The sequence below is a fragment of the Ixodes scapularis genome, unplaced genomic scaffold (assembly GCF_016920785.2).
Source record: "Ixodes scapularis isolate PalLabHiFi unplaced genomic scaffold, ASM1692078v2 PGA_scaffold10__122_contigs__length_95168666, whole genome shotgun sequence".
Taxonomy (NCBI): Eukaryota; Metazoa; Arthropoda; class Arachnida; order Ixodida; family Ixodidae; genus Ixodes; species Ixodes scapularis.
This window is the reverse complement of record NW_024609836.1, coordinates 26,100,822-26,115,007: the sequence shown is the minus strand read 5'-3', so window position 1 is coordinate 26,115,007 and position 14,186 is coordinate 26,100,822. Positions and strand designations below refer to the sequence as shown.

Genomic DNA, 14,186 nt, shown 5'->3' with positions numbered 1-14,186 from the left:
CGATTTGAAAATAATGGGTGCACAGAAAACTAAGCAAACCAGGAGCGCACACACAACGAAGAAACTTGAGACAAATAAAAATTGCACATGGACAAAAGCCCTTTGAATGGCTCGCATAAAACAAAACTATTAAAGATTAAACAGAGGTTGTAAGCTCAACCATAAAGAAAAAAAGGCTTACACAAGGTACTGACAGAAGCAGCTCAAGCATAGCACCAAGACAAACAGGACCCAAATATTGTCACACGAAGAGGCTCGCCCAACTCAATTGTTACCGCTATAAAAATAACGTATGCTTAAATCACACTGTGCTCTTGTATTGGAGGAAGGTATAAGGAAAACTGTTAACAGGAACCAAATAAAATAGGCATTGAAAGTTGGTCATATAAACAATGCACATTAATAACACTTTTTACATGTTTTATATTTATCTAGTGCATTCCTGACAACAAATTCCAATCTATGGGAATGCACTAGAGCCCTGATTTAACTAGCAAACAAAATCAATGAGTGATGCAGGCAATATTCATAAATAGGGTATTTGCATATATATCACATACAAAATCGGCCCACCCAACAAAAGGGCAGGGTAATAAAAATCAGCACTGAGATTTACGAGACATCAATATCACATGAGATCTGGTCGTTTACAAACATTAGAGCAAAAGGAGGTCACAACACACTCTTGAAAAACATTGAGCAGGTGCAGTGTCAGTCTGATTAGAGATCTATACAGGCCAGGGCATTCAAATGTAAATATTATTTCAAGAGATAGGATGGTAGCCCAATGGTTGGGAAATGACTAAATAAAATTGGGCACTAGAATACAGGTCAAGCCTTGTTTTCCCTTTTTAATGTTCTTCTTCGGTTCGTAAATAAAATGGATATAAATGAATAGATACTAGTGCATACCTGCCAACCTGTGGACTTTCAAATTCGTAAAAGTCCCGCAGCCGTGGCGGGGGGGGGGGGGGGGGGGGGGGGTTTACGCGAAGCGATGAGCAGCTTAATGTCAGCCTGCACAGCGTGCAAAACGCTTACATCACACGTGCACGTGCTACAGAATCCTAACTTCTCTTGCTTTTTGGACGGCACGAAGCACAGAAATTTCGACGTGTAGGACTTCTGGAACATCTGAAAGTACCTCTTTCGAGGCTTGGAGTTCGGCATTGCGCCGCAGAGCCACAGTGACCAGGAGAATGCTACAGTTGCACATGCAACAAACACAGACGCCGTACTTCTCGCCTCGAAACTGGCCAAAACAACCAGGCCCAACGTCTGAACACGCCGAACCAATGTGCACCCGTGCACCGCCGAACACACAAACAAAAGCTTTGAGCTTTGGATTGGTTTTCGATCCGTGGCCACCGAATAGACGGATAGTAAAAACCACGACGCTGCTGTGGACGGTACCTATCGTCCTCTTGTGGCGGTGCAAGATACCGCCAACAACGGAGTTACAAAAACAACAACAAAAAAAAAATAATAAAAAAAGTATATTTTTCGTAAGATTTGAAGCAAGATTCGTAAAATCGTAAAATTTGTCCCAATTCTTACATTTTACGAAAAATTCGAAAGAGTTGGCAGGTATGCTAGTGAATTGCACATTGTCCCAATTCTACCATCATTACAGCTAGGCTTGCCAAAGAAAACATTCAGAGGTTTTTCGCAGCCCACAGATAAACTGCGCATTACAGAATACTTAAACTTCAATGGAAGTACCTCCGTGGCAAGACAGACTGCAAAATATTTTACCCCCTATGATCTGCGAATAGACCTTCTGCAAAATTATGCACGCAACAAGGAGCATGCAGGGAACATAGTTACAGGCGCTGTACGTGCCAGAACTTTTTGGAAACAAAAATCTAAAACAAGTGGCACTTTGCACGTGCATCCACAAATGCCTTTTTGTTGCGATTTCGAATGTTTATTACAGGTAAGGCAATTGGCGCACGCAGCACGTGCAAACTATGTTCCCTGCAAGCTCCTTGATGCTTGGGTAATTTTGCAAAAGGTTAAACATTTAAAGTGATCTTTCGAATGAGGACACTGAAAGGCTGCCATTTGCCATCACTAACAGACATAGCCCAGCTGCTCAGTTGCATCCCTAGCTTGTGAGAGAGGGCAGTCACTTACGACCTTCCCGTCTGGCAATATCCATAATCTTTGAAGCCACATGCTTGTTGAGAAGAGCCAGCCTTTTGGGGATCTGACATCCATGCTGGGCCTCACACTTGCAATCGCTCTTGACTTTACACTTGCACGTGGTCGCGCACTTGGGATTACACTTGCAACGATGCACCAGGTAGTGCAAGAAGAATGCTACAAAAAACAGACATACTTCAATTCAGCTGATGTAGAAAAAGAGGTGTATGCTTTCTTTTCTGCAAAACAGATACTGATTGATCCAGGACTCGAAGCAAAAACTCCAATAATATTGTGCCTCTAGCAAGATGCCTCTAATTACTATGGCACTATTTTGCCTTATGACAACTCTCTTTTAAGCAAAGCAAGGCTTGCCATAGAATAAAAATCTGCACTATAGCAGGCTTCCTCTGGAAGTCGATGGCACCACTATACAATGGCTCACAGCATATCTTATTCAGACAAGATGAGCTCTGGACTACAGCCATTTCCTCAATCAAGTAAATATATGTGAATGTTAACAGACTAGTCCCTGGTTGCAGAAATACCCTAGTACAAAGAAGAAATGAGTTAAAGTAATTCTTACTGCCAAGAGCCTTGAACTTGAAATCCTCAAGTGCCGGCTTCGGCGAATTCTTTGTGCGGTTGGAGGATATCCCGGTGACGCTCTTTCCTGCCAGGCCCGATGTAGAAAAAATAATCACTGCTGCCTCTCTAACGAACAGCGAATCTCTGGTGCGTGCGAGCAAGTCCGAGTAGCTCTTGCTTGGTACCCAGATGTTTGCACCGACATACACCTGAAACAAAAATACACATCAACAGTGAAGTTTATTTTTGTTTATTTTCTGGTTTGCCAGTCATCTCAAAAGCAGTACATGTATGGCACCACAAAAAAAATATTCTCAACTTTAAATTCAATATTTACTATTACCTCCATATCTATTTGTCATGTAAGGACCATGTTGATATAAAGCTGAGAAGTTGGTAAAAATGCACAATGTAGTGCAGTTGTGGCTTCATCTGATAGCAACTTAATGAAACTGATATTGTCCATGTTAATGTGCTATTTGGTAGTGGCAATCTGGTGGCTCAGCAGCTGCAGCAATGCTAAACTGCTACATTGACAAACAATATGACATTGAGATCAGTGGTCTGTATCAAGAGAGTACTCCTAACCACCAGATGTCATACTGCCTTGTCAGAACTGCACAAAGTCAAAATAGAGACAAATAAGAAGCTTGGAGTGGTAGTACGAGGTGGGATCAAAAAAATCTCAAAGTGGCATCATAGAAAAAAAAATATGTGGTAATGCAGTGCCATATCAAATGACACTTCCTTGCAGGTCTGGCACTCAGTGCGTTAAAGTTGCTTTTTGCAGAGTTAAAGATAATCCGAGCTGTACTCCTTTGTTTGGAAGGTGTTTCCCTGCTGTTTAAGATTAAAAAAAATCTAAAACAACGTGTTGCATAAAATTGTGTGAAAACTATAAAGAGCGTGACAGAAGCTCAGAAACCCCTTGAGCAATTGTTTGATGACCGTGTTTTAGAAAAAGCACAAATTTGGGGAATCGCACAGACATTTTATCTGCCCAAAATTCACTTGAGTTTGAACAAACAAGATGCCCTCCGACACTAGCAGCCCCTGAAGATGTAAGAAAAAGAGCACTTGTCAATTTATTAAAACCGACCAAGCTGGATTTCCGAAATTTCTGAACTTGACAGAAGTTAGGATGAGCTCAGGGCCCGTTTGCTCGAAGCTCTAACCACGGCTAAAGTTAGCCGCAGTACCTAGGAGAGGGATTTTTTTTAAATCACGTGACTGGCTCGGTAGGGATGCGGGGAAACATGGCGGTGCACCAGTAAGTGAGCGCCGCTCGCTTTGGAACTAATATGTCGTTGTAGCTGCAATATCGGGCGCGTTAGTCAGCAACGAATTGTGCAGGAGGCTTTCGCTTTGCTTTACCTCACTTAAACCACAAAGCATGGGCAATGACATCGCCGCATTTTTTAGATAGTCTTTCGATTCTGGGCATTCCTAAGCCTAAATGAACGCGATAATTGTCGGCATGGCAACCTTTGGAAAGCAGATTGTTGATAGCACACAGAAGCAGACAGCGTCCCAACAGACCTTTTTTCTAAATTATCTAAGCACCGAGGTGCATGCTATGACTGTAGTTGCACGCGTCGCACATGCTGGCGTCTGCAGTAGTAACCGTTCTAAAGCAAAAAGTATAAAACAAATTTTGCATTGCACGCGCGTTCATTAAAGCCTTATTATGATTTTTTACTTCGAATCTTTTATAAGAGGAAGGCCAGCGCGCGTGGACCGTAGAATTACACTTCCAGCGTTCTCCTCGCGATGCTTGGATAATTTAGAAGAAAGTCTGTTGGGACGCTGTCTGCTTTTGTGTGCTATCAGTACCCGGCCGACTGAGTCGAGGCAATCCGCTTTCCAAAGACGTTGCCATGCCGACAATTATCACGTTCATTTAGGCTTAGGAATGCCCAGAATCGAAACACTATCTAAAAAATGCGCCCATGTCATTGCCCATGCTTTTCGGTTTAATTGAGGTAAGGCAAAGCGAAAGCCTCCTGCACCATTCGCTGCTGACTAACGCGCTCGATATTGCAGCTACAACGACATATTATTTCCAAAGCGAGCGGCGCTCACTCGCTGGGGCGCCACCATGTTTCCCCGCATCCCTACCGAGCCAGTCACGTGATTTCAAAATCCCTCTCCTACGTACTGCGGCTAACTTTAGCCGCGGTTAGTGCTTCGAGCAAACGGGCCCAGGTGGTCTTGACATATAAGACGAATTTTCGTGTGGAGTTCAAGCTCCCAGATCAGTGGGCTGCTGGCAACTGAGTGATTCAACATGGCAATGCCCCAGCCCAAACACCGATGCAGCTGCAGCACTTTTTGATCCAGAACAGTCTAGTTATTGTCCATGTCCTTCTGATGTTCTCCTTGTTGGACCCTACATAAATATTTTATCGTTCCTTATTTTTTTTAAATGAACCTCGGGTCAGATAAAGAGATTCTGAAAGAGACGAGGATTCGCCGAAGAGCCAGAAAGAGCATTTCTAGAAGGCGCTCTAACAATAACAAAATCATCGGGGCCGCGTTATTTGCTCGAGAAGGTACTACTTCAAGGTTTATGACAGTCAAATAAAATTTAAAGTAATACCCTCTGGCTCTATAAGGCGAGTTCGAAACTTTTTTATGCCACCTCGCATACAAAAACAGTGAGACAGGGAAAGACTATGCAGTTAACAACGTTCGGAAACTACCACTTCAAGAGAAAGGTTACCTTTTCTCCTCCGGTCTGGAAGAGGGTTGGTTGTCCAAGTGGAGCAGCCTGGTCTTCCTCAACCTCGAAAAGGTCATGGGGGGATGGATCCCTGGCGGGAATGGGCAGCTCCTCAGGGCTTGAGTGCACGCTTGCGGGCACCGATGCTGGACGTTGAATGTAAGGAGATGCCTGCACCTGTGAACCTGCCCCAGAAGCGAGTGGCACTGGAGCACCAGAACCTTGTACTGCAGGGCTGAATGGCCTAGGATTGTTGCAGGCTCCTGTTGTCCTTGCATAGCCCCGCTCTTGTTCCCGTTCTAAAAGATAAGAAAAAGCTTTTTGCATACACTCGAACAAGGCTGCACAACTCATAAATGTTGTGGGTCAAAGGAAATTTAGTTCAGAACCTTGCAGGCCGCACATAACGCGAAATGATGCAGCTGTCTTCGCTGACAATTTGACTCTGCCAAGACTGTCTTCAGTTTACTCTACATGTCCAGGAATGCTATAGTCACCATAAGATATGAAGAAAAGATATGCTACTTTCAGATTAGTCTGATAATGTCTCACAAATACTACAGAGTAAAATGTCTTACAACCCTACGTACATATGAGAAACTTTAAAGTTTGGAGTCGCATGGCCACACTACTTAAACATACACAGGACGGTGTGCACAGATTTTTATGCAAGTTACCACAATGCCCGTGCTTTGCAGGCCACATGGCAAACAGTTCATGGAGTAGCTTCACAGGCAGCAATCAAAGTATGGATGTTAATATGACTTGGGTTCTTGAATGAAGACTGTGGACTTTCTTTTGTATGATGTAAAAGGCACTGTGAGCCAGACATAAAGAGTATTGCATATTCTTTGCCCCAGTGAGATTGGGCTGACTTGTGCAGCCCTTTGACTGTCTGCTGGATATGCAACAGAAATGATGCTGGTGAATCAGACTGTGCAAGAACCTTTTAGCTTTATGGATTACAGTGCCCTCCCACTATGTGATCTCCTCCTCTGATGTTCTGAAAATGTATTCTATTGTGAAACTGCTAATGAAGTCTAAAGAGTATCGATACGAGTATTGACAGACTCTATCTTAGAAAGAAGTTTGTACCCCCCACTCAGCTTGTTTGATGATGGCGTGGGGACGTTACCCAAAGAATTTACATGTGACAGTGGGCATTAGCTTGCTCACATTCCGACTCTCTCAGGCAGCCTAGACTAGACGGTCATTAATGAGTCTGTCCTAAGTAACAAATATATAGAATACAATCATGACTTAACTTTTACATCACTTTAATATAATGAAACTCCACATTTACAGCATGTGCTGGCACATGGCCGTAAACTATCGGAAAAAGTTTATATGATGTACAATGAAGTAAGCGTATCTTCATCCTGAATCAATCTAGTTTCAGCTATTATGCCGGATGCATTTGGGGCAAGTACCCGAAAATTTCAGACACACTGCAAGCCGCAGAAAAACCAAGTGCAATTTATGGGTCATGTGTTTTGCACCCTGCGCTAGAACGAAATTGGCAGCACTCTTACAATATGTTCTTACGTGGTCCTTAAAACAAGCTTTGGGTGGAGTAAGACACTGGTCAGAGGAAGGAGGGGTAAGACACCATCACACCCTAAAATAGCATGAACAAGTGAGCATGATGGTTGCATATTAATTAAATTGCAACACACCTTTCTGCAAGACTTTGCAGCACAATGCAGTTTGCAACCTGGAATTCTGCAGCCTGACTTCCTTCAGTTCTTTCTTCAGTTGCCTGATTTTGGCATGTGCGATTACCAGGGGGTCAGGCTGCACATCTTCATCCGGATACAGTCGCTCGCTTTGCTGCTTCTTGTACGCTTGTAGCACCGCTTCCGAGCGCTTTTTCTTGGCGACTTCGCTTTTTGATTTTTGGGACTGCATGAAAAGAATCACCAAGCACAAAATGTCATAGTTTTACCGTTGCACTCCTGTTGTATGTCATAATGGCACCATTTTACTTGAAAAGTTGCAACAAGCGTGGGCCTGCACTATCAGTTCTTTGAACATTGGTCTAACCAGACAAAGCTGTCAGATGTTTACACAAAAAACTGTCAAAATTTGGCATAAATTAAAAAAAAAATTGTTTCCAACCTTATGCTTAAAGTGTGCGCGTTGCAAAAAATTAGGAAAGTTTTTGCAACATATTGTTTTTGTACAAACCTGCGAGACAGCTGCTCCACTATCCTCACTCGTCGACTCTGAGTCGCTTTCTTCATCAGATGGGGGCTTTGGGATTGGAACCCGCTTTGTGCGCCACTCCTCCTCTGCTTCTTCTTGAGTTCCTAAAAAAATATTGCAGGGTTTCGTCAGACTGTGCTTTTTTTATAGAAAGTTGAGTTTCCTTGGCCCTTTGAAGTGACTGCATAAAATGGTTTCTTAATAGATGCCGACGGGATTTAGCACAAAGGTGTAATAAGATGCTGGAAGCTTTCAGTAAAATTATTAGAAGGTTACATCCCCTAAGTAAGACAGGAATAATTTAAAAAAAACTATATTTTTCATATAGCGATATACTATGAAATAACATTCTGGGCCACAGTGGCATGTATAGCGGCAAAATGAAGTGAATATGTGTCAATTTTTGTTCTAGACGCTATAAGCACCAGAATTACCTAGAATATTTTTATTATTTCTCGAAAACAGCTTTCCAGAAAATTAAACTTTTTTTTTCCTGATTTGAGGGAGTTGCTTTGATACTTTCAAATAATGACTCCACTACCGTCGGGCACCTGGTAGCGCGATACGTTAACAAGCCGTCTTATGAGACCATTTCAAAGAGCCGACGACACATCATGAACTCCTTCTAAAACGCTAGTATCACACCCTCGCGCGGCCCTTTTATCGCGCGCGCCATAGCGATATCGGTCCTTCATAGGTCTGGTTCACCCGGGCAAGCTATATATAAGCTAAATGCGCCATTTAAAAATCGACAAACCCGCGTCGACACTGCTCGTGCCACACACGATGCGCTAAGCCAGGCATTCGAGTCAACACTGACCAACACGACACATATTAAATTTACTACTTACTGTAAAGCTTGATGATTTGCGCGCGGTAGTACCCCGTCAACACTGACTAACACGACACATATTAAATTTACTACTTACTGTAAAGCTTGATGATTTGCGCGGGGTAGTACCCCGTCAACACTGACCAACAAGACACATTAAATTTACTACTTACTGTAAAGCTTGATGATTTTCGCGCGGTAGTACCCCGTCAACACTGACCAACACGACACATATTAAATTTACTACTTACTGTAAAGCTTGATGATTTGCGCGCGGTAGTACCCCGTTTGCTCATCGTCTTCCTGGTCTTGCCACCACACGTCGTACCAGCACCGACCGTTGAAATCTTTAGTATGGGCTGGAGTGAAATTCTTCACGTCCACCACTGGCACCACAAGCTTCTTAGCGTCGTCTTGAAACCGCACAAACGCGTACATTACGAGAAGTAGGAAGAAAATTACTAGGAGGGAAAGCAGAAACAAGGCTTAAAAACAATTAAGGTCAGCGGGATCCGGGATGCACGGGATCGCGGGATCCCATGGGCCGCTCTTGGCCACCTGGCGACCTAGCGGTCTACCTAGTCAACTTGAATATCAAAAAAAAAGGCAAACAACGATTCTATATTTTTATTTTTTCAAAAATATTTTAAATATTTTGCACTATGGTATTCAACTGTCCTCAAAATTTCAAAATTAGTGATAGTCGGCGGTTTCGCAGCGACCGCAGCGACCCATCGCGTCGCTCGGTTTTTGGATTTCTAGAAAACGTCGATCATCGTCTTCGTCGCTTGTTCCCGTCTCTTTCATGCGGTTTGCCTTGTCACACGCGAGTGACCGAGCGACAGCGAAGCGGGTCGCCGTCGCTTGTCTCGTCGGTCGCCAAATCGCTTACATGAGCAAAAAAGTTGAAAGTCGCTTCTTAGCCTAAGCCAGAATCCAATCCAATCCTATCCTGAAGATCCGAAGGATGGCCGCCAAGCCTAGCGTGGCTGGTGTTCCTGCTACAATGAGCTGTCGCGCAGAAAAAAGAAAGCAGTATCATGAACCAGGGAATGATTATAATGTTCCCAGAACAACTGCGCTTTTCCGGAGAAAACGACGTGATGCTGCCGTTTTGGAAGAAAGTGATTCAGCCACCCAAGTTGTGCAACAACACGAGGAGTTGGACATGCCTCAAGAGAACGGGGAAGGTGGTTCGCGGAGCGATAGCTCGGGAACCGCTCTCAATAAAACCCTTGGTGACACCGGCGGTGCTACCAATGCGAGAGATGAAGAAGGAAACACAAGTGATCGGCCTCGCGATGGCCATGAGTCTGACTCCGGCAGCGTTCGCGGCAGTGAATGTAGCAGCGATGATGACGGCGGTAGCGGTGGCGACGAATGTGACAAGGACTGGCAGAACTTTCTTGCTAAGTACGCCAGTGTGATCCTGCCTAATGGGGTGCTTACAGTTGCAGAAGCGATTGTTGGTATCGTGACCTACGGCGCAATGTCAGACCTGAATTGGTCCCAAATGGAGGGATTGTTAAAGCTGGCGAACTTTTTGGTCGGCAAGGATGCGCTACCTGAAACGGCGTACCTTTTGCGGAAGACTTGGTCGACTTTGAAAAGTCGAATGATTCACCATCACCTCTTTTGCACGGTGTGCACTACATACGTTGGAAAGCCGCAAGAAGATCTGAAGTGCCCCAATTGTGGTGAAAGCATTCGGAAAGACTTCACGCAGGGAAACTTCTTTTCGACTGTCGACATCAAGGAGCAGATGGGCATCCTTCTTTCCGACAAGACGACTGCAAAGGGCTTGTTCAGTGCACTGAAGAAAGAGCGTGCGGAGGGCACCATGACGGACATTGTGGATGGTGCTTTGTACCAAAAGGGAGCAGCAGCTGGCTCGTGGAGTGACCTCACACTCACTATGAACACAGATGGAGCTCGCGTTTTCAACTCCTCCAAGTCGTCTCTGTGGCCACTTCAGTGTGTCATAAACGAGCTCCCTATCACCCTGCGGTGGAGCAACGTCCTGCTCTGTGGGTTGTGGTTTGGGCCTGGTCATTCTGACATGGGCATGTACCTTGAAGAGTTTGTGCAAGAGGTTGGACAGGTGGGCGTCATCACATGGAACTGTGAAGGCCAAACAGTCCAGTCAAGAGTACGGGTTGTGTGTTGCTGTGTGGACGCACCAGCACGTGCAGCAGTCCTCAACGCCAAGCAGTACAATGGCTACTTTGGTTGTAGCTTTTGCCTACAGGAAGGGACTTACCTCAATGGTGAGTGAAATGAGTTCACAAGGACTAAATTCGACATATTATTGAAAGTCAGTTTTTGCAGAAATTGAAGCAAATTTAGTTTACAACAAAAATGCCAGGGGTGTACCTTCTGACACTCCAGTCTTGCATATCTACTTGTTGCCCAATGAAGAAAAAGTAGTTGCAATTTTTAACAAAATGGAACAATATTTTTTACAGATTTGCCATGAAATGTGCAAAACAAAAGGCCCCTTAAATCTTTTCTGCATATTTGTATAGTTTGTATAAACTTGGAAATCTTATTGGCTTTTTTAACAGGTTTAATGCTCCAAAAATTGAGGGGCTACATTATGCAAACGTGTAAAATGATAACTTTTTTTCAGGCTCGGTGAAATACCCGATAGCTAAGAATCTCGTGATGCCACCAGAAAGGACGTCGGAGGGCGTCAAGCAGGACATGGCGGCTGCCCTACAAGAAGGTACACCGTGCCATGGCATGAAAGGACCAACACCTCTCATGAACCTGCCAGGGTTTGACCTTGTTTGGGGCGTAAACCCTGATTACATGCATTGTGTTTTGGAGGGCGTTGCTAAAGAGCTGTGCGAGTTGTGGATTACTTCTACAGGGTCAGAGTTTTATGTTGGGGCCCCATCAACACTGGCGAAACTCGACAGGCGCCTCTTGCAGATCAAACCCCCCCAATGGTTCACCAGGCTGCCCCGATCATTGCTTGATAGGCAGTACTGGAAAGCTAGCGAGTGGAGAGGATGGCTTCTCCACTATGCAGTCCCTTGCTTGACGGGAATTTTGCCACAGAGGTACCTGGACCACCTCTGCCTGCTGGTGAATTCGGTCTACCTCCTTCTAAAGGACACTGTGGTGAACCGGGACATTGCGACGGCCTCTGATCAGCTGACAGAGTTTGTTGTAGTCGTGCAATCACTTTATGGTGCACAAGCAATGACATTCAATGTGCATCAACTGCTACATTTGGCAAAGAGTGTGCAGAAGCTTGGACCATTGTGGTCACACTCAACCTTTATTTTTGAGTCTGGGAATGGGCAGCTTTTGAAGCTTGTTAGTGGCAGCAATGGTGTTCCGCTGCAAATTCTGGAACGTTTCGTCATGCAACAACACCTCAAGAAGATCATGAGCACGGTAGAGCTGAAGCAGGAGACAGTTGCATTTTGTGCAGCAATGGCCCCGCCTCAAAGGGACATGTCCACACACACTCTAGGAAGTGGTAGGCTGTACACAGCCTTCAGTGAAAGTGAGCAGGCTGCTCTAGGGGACAAGCTGGGCCACATTCCTACTACAGCTGTAGAGTACCAGCGTATTTCTATTCGGGGGCACCAGTACCACTCGGCTTCATACAAGCGCCCCAAGAAGACGAACAACTCTGTCTTTGCAGCTAGCAATGGCCACCACTATGTACTAAACAAGATCTGGGAGGTGGACAGTGGCCAACAATTGTTATGTTGCTCTCCGCTTTCCTGCCGTAGGGATCCGAGGGTAGACCACCTCTTCAGTGCAGCACGCAGGCCTTCCCGCATAAAGGTTCTCGAAACAAGCCAGGTGACTCGACTGTGCGTGTCAATGGTCCATGCCCACTGTTTGTCTAGCATCCCTAATATGTTTGAGCGAGACTAGATGCGGGGGGAAGTCTTCATTTGATGTAGTTTGGTCACTACTATCGTAAAGTTCTGAAAGAATGCCCACCCAAAATGAAGATACAAATGGTGAAAAACATGGGGTGGGCTATCTTTGGGGAATGCCACAGCAAAATTTTATCAAAAATTAATGATTGACACCCTGGCACCGGCTACAAACCACGTGACACGGGAACTGATACCGCAGATCGCGGACACTGTAAATTCGCGTTTCACGATGCAATAAACACGCAGGAATTCACTACGAACTCCTGTGTCACACGAAAGTATACCGCATGTTGCGGACACAGCAGATTCGCAATCAACGGTGTGAAGGACCCACGGAAACTCGCCAAACACTCGCATATCACGGGAACGAATACCGCAAATTGCGAACACAGCAGATTCAAGATTTATGGTGCAATAAATGCGCTGGAACTCGCTACAAACCTGCCTGTCACGAGAACCGATACCGCGCGCGCAGATCGCGGACAAAAACGTGAGAATCTGCTACAAACTCGTACGTATCAGGAACAAATACCGCAGTTCGCAAACGCAGCAGAATCGTATTTCACAAAGTAATATACACATGGGACCAATTAGCGTGGAATTGAGATCGCGCTCGCAGATTTAAGTCATGGTAACGGATACCGCAGATTGCGGATGCAGCAGATTCGCATTTCACAGTGCAACATACACGCGGGAACAACCCGTGTGTACTGGGAGCCAATATCGCGCGCGCAGATTGTGGACAAAAACGTGGGAACCCGCTATGAGCTCGCTTGTCGGACTTGCCGGTACAGTAAATTGCACGGTTAATGCGATTCCCGTCGGACATCGCGTGACGTCTGGCGGGAATCGGGTGGTGGGCGATTTTTCGTAATCTTTGTTACAGATATATAGCCAGAAAAACGGGATGGGTGATCTCTTCGGGGCGGGCATTCTCTCGGAACATTACGGTAGTATAATTTTGTATTTATCATCCTCTAAGGAAAGACACTCATCTTAAAGCCGTTTAGTTGATTTGACTTTATGTTTGGGCAAAAGATCTACTGTAACTATGTGGGCTAAGCATATATATTTAGCTCATTTTAGTCCTTTCTTATTTTACTTCTTAAGAAAATCTTTGTTTTGTGGAAAATGTTTATGTCCAACCATCTTTCAATATTCCCATCAAAAGCTATGGCAAAAGTATGTTTCACGATTCGGCTTGGCTTGTAAGCAGCCTGGCTATGTGACTTTGAATCCGTTGAACTGAATATATGTACATGTCTGAGTAATAATTGGAAAACATGTCTGTATGTTATGAATCACACTAATTTTGAGATTTTTTTTTTATTTTGCACTTTTCAGGATTAGCGTTCCCCTTAGGAAGCATTAGAAATTATATTTCTTGCTACAATGCCGATATTCTTGTTCAGCAACTCGCAAGCATATGTTTGAGCACCATTAGGCATGTTTTCATATTTTTCATGTTTAAGAAACTATTGAAATTATTGTATTTCTCACTACAGTCTTTGTATTTGTGCTTTGCAACTCAAAATGTTGGCCCTATCAGTATGCTTTTTTTATTTTTATGGTTTAAGTACTGTCTGCGGTTACCATATTTCTTGTTGTATTGCTATTCACAAGTGCACCAGTAGGAATGCTGCAGCCATTTTTAAGCATTGTAAACACACAAAAAATTTAATTTCGATGCAGACGTGAAATGAGAAACGGCTACTGTAAGATACCAAGCATCTGCCCATTCCACACCAAGTGCTACACCCAAATTTTGTAACATCTGAAAAAATGTGCA

The 14,186-nt window shown here is 44.4% G+C and overlaps 2 protein-coding genes across 2 annotated transcripts; one reads left to right on the top strand and one right to left on the bottom strand.

Moving 5' to 3' along the window:
* Positions 1-2,031: 2,031 nt before the first annotated feature.
* Positions 2,032-8,930, bottom strand: LOC115314972 (BEN domain-containing protein 5-like). The gene is made up of 6 exons (XM_029974067.4): positions 8,744-8,930; positions 7,643-7,764; positions 7,132-7,357; positions 5,456-5,754; positions 2,732-2,942; positions 2,032-2,322 (listed from the first exon to the last, which is right to left on the bottom strand). Exons 1-6 carry the CDS (start codon positions 8,928-8,930, stop codon positions 2,129-2,131), a joined length of 1,239 nt encoding a protein of 412 aa, XP_029829927.1. The 3' UTR covers positions 2,032-2,128.
* A 2,304-nt stretch (positions 8,931-11,234) lies between these two features.
* On the top strand, positions 11,235-12,512 carry LOC8030727. Its single transcript, XM_002402644.5, has one exon. It carries the CDS (start codon positions 11,235-11,237, stop codon positions 12,387-12,389), a length of 1,155 nt encoding a protein of 384 aa, XP_002402688.3. The 3' UTR covers positions 12,390-12,512.
* The last annotated feature ends 1,674 nt before the right edge of the window (positions 12,513-14,186 follow it).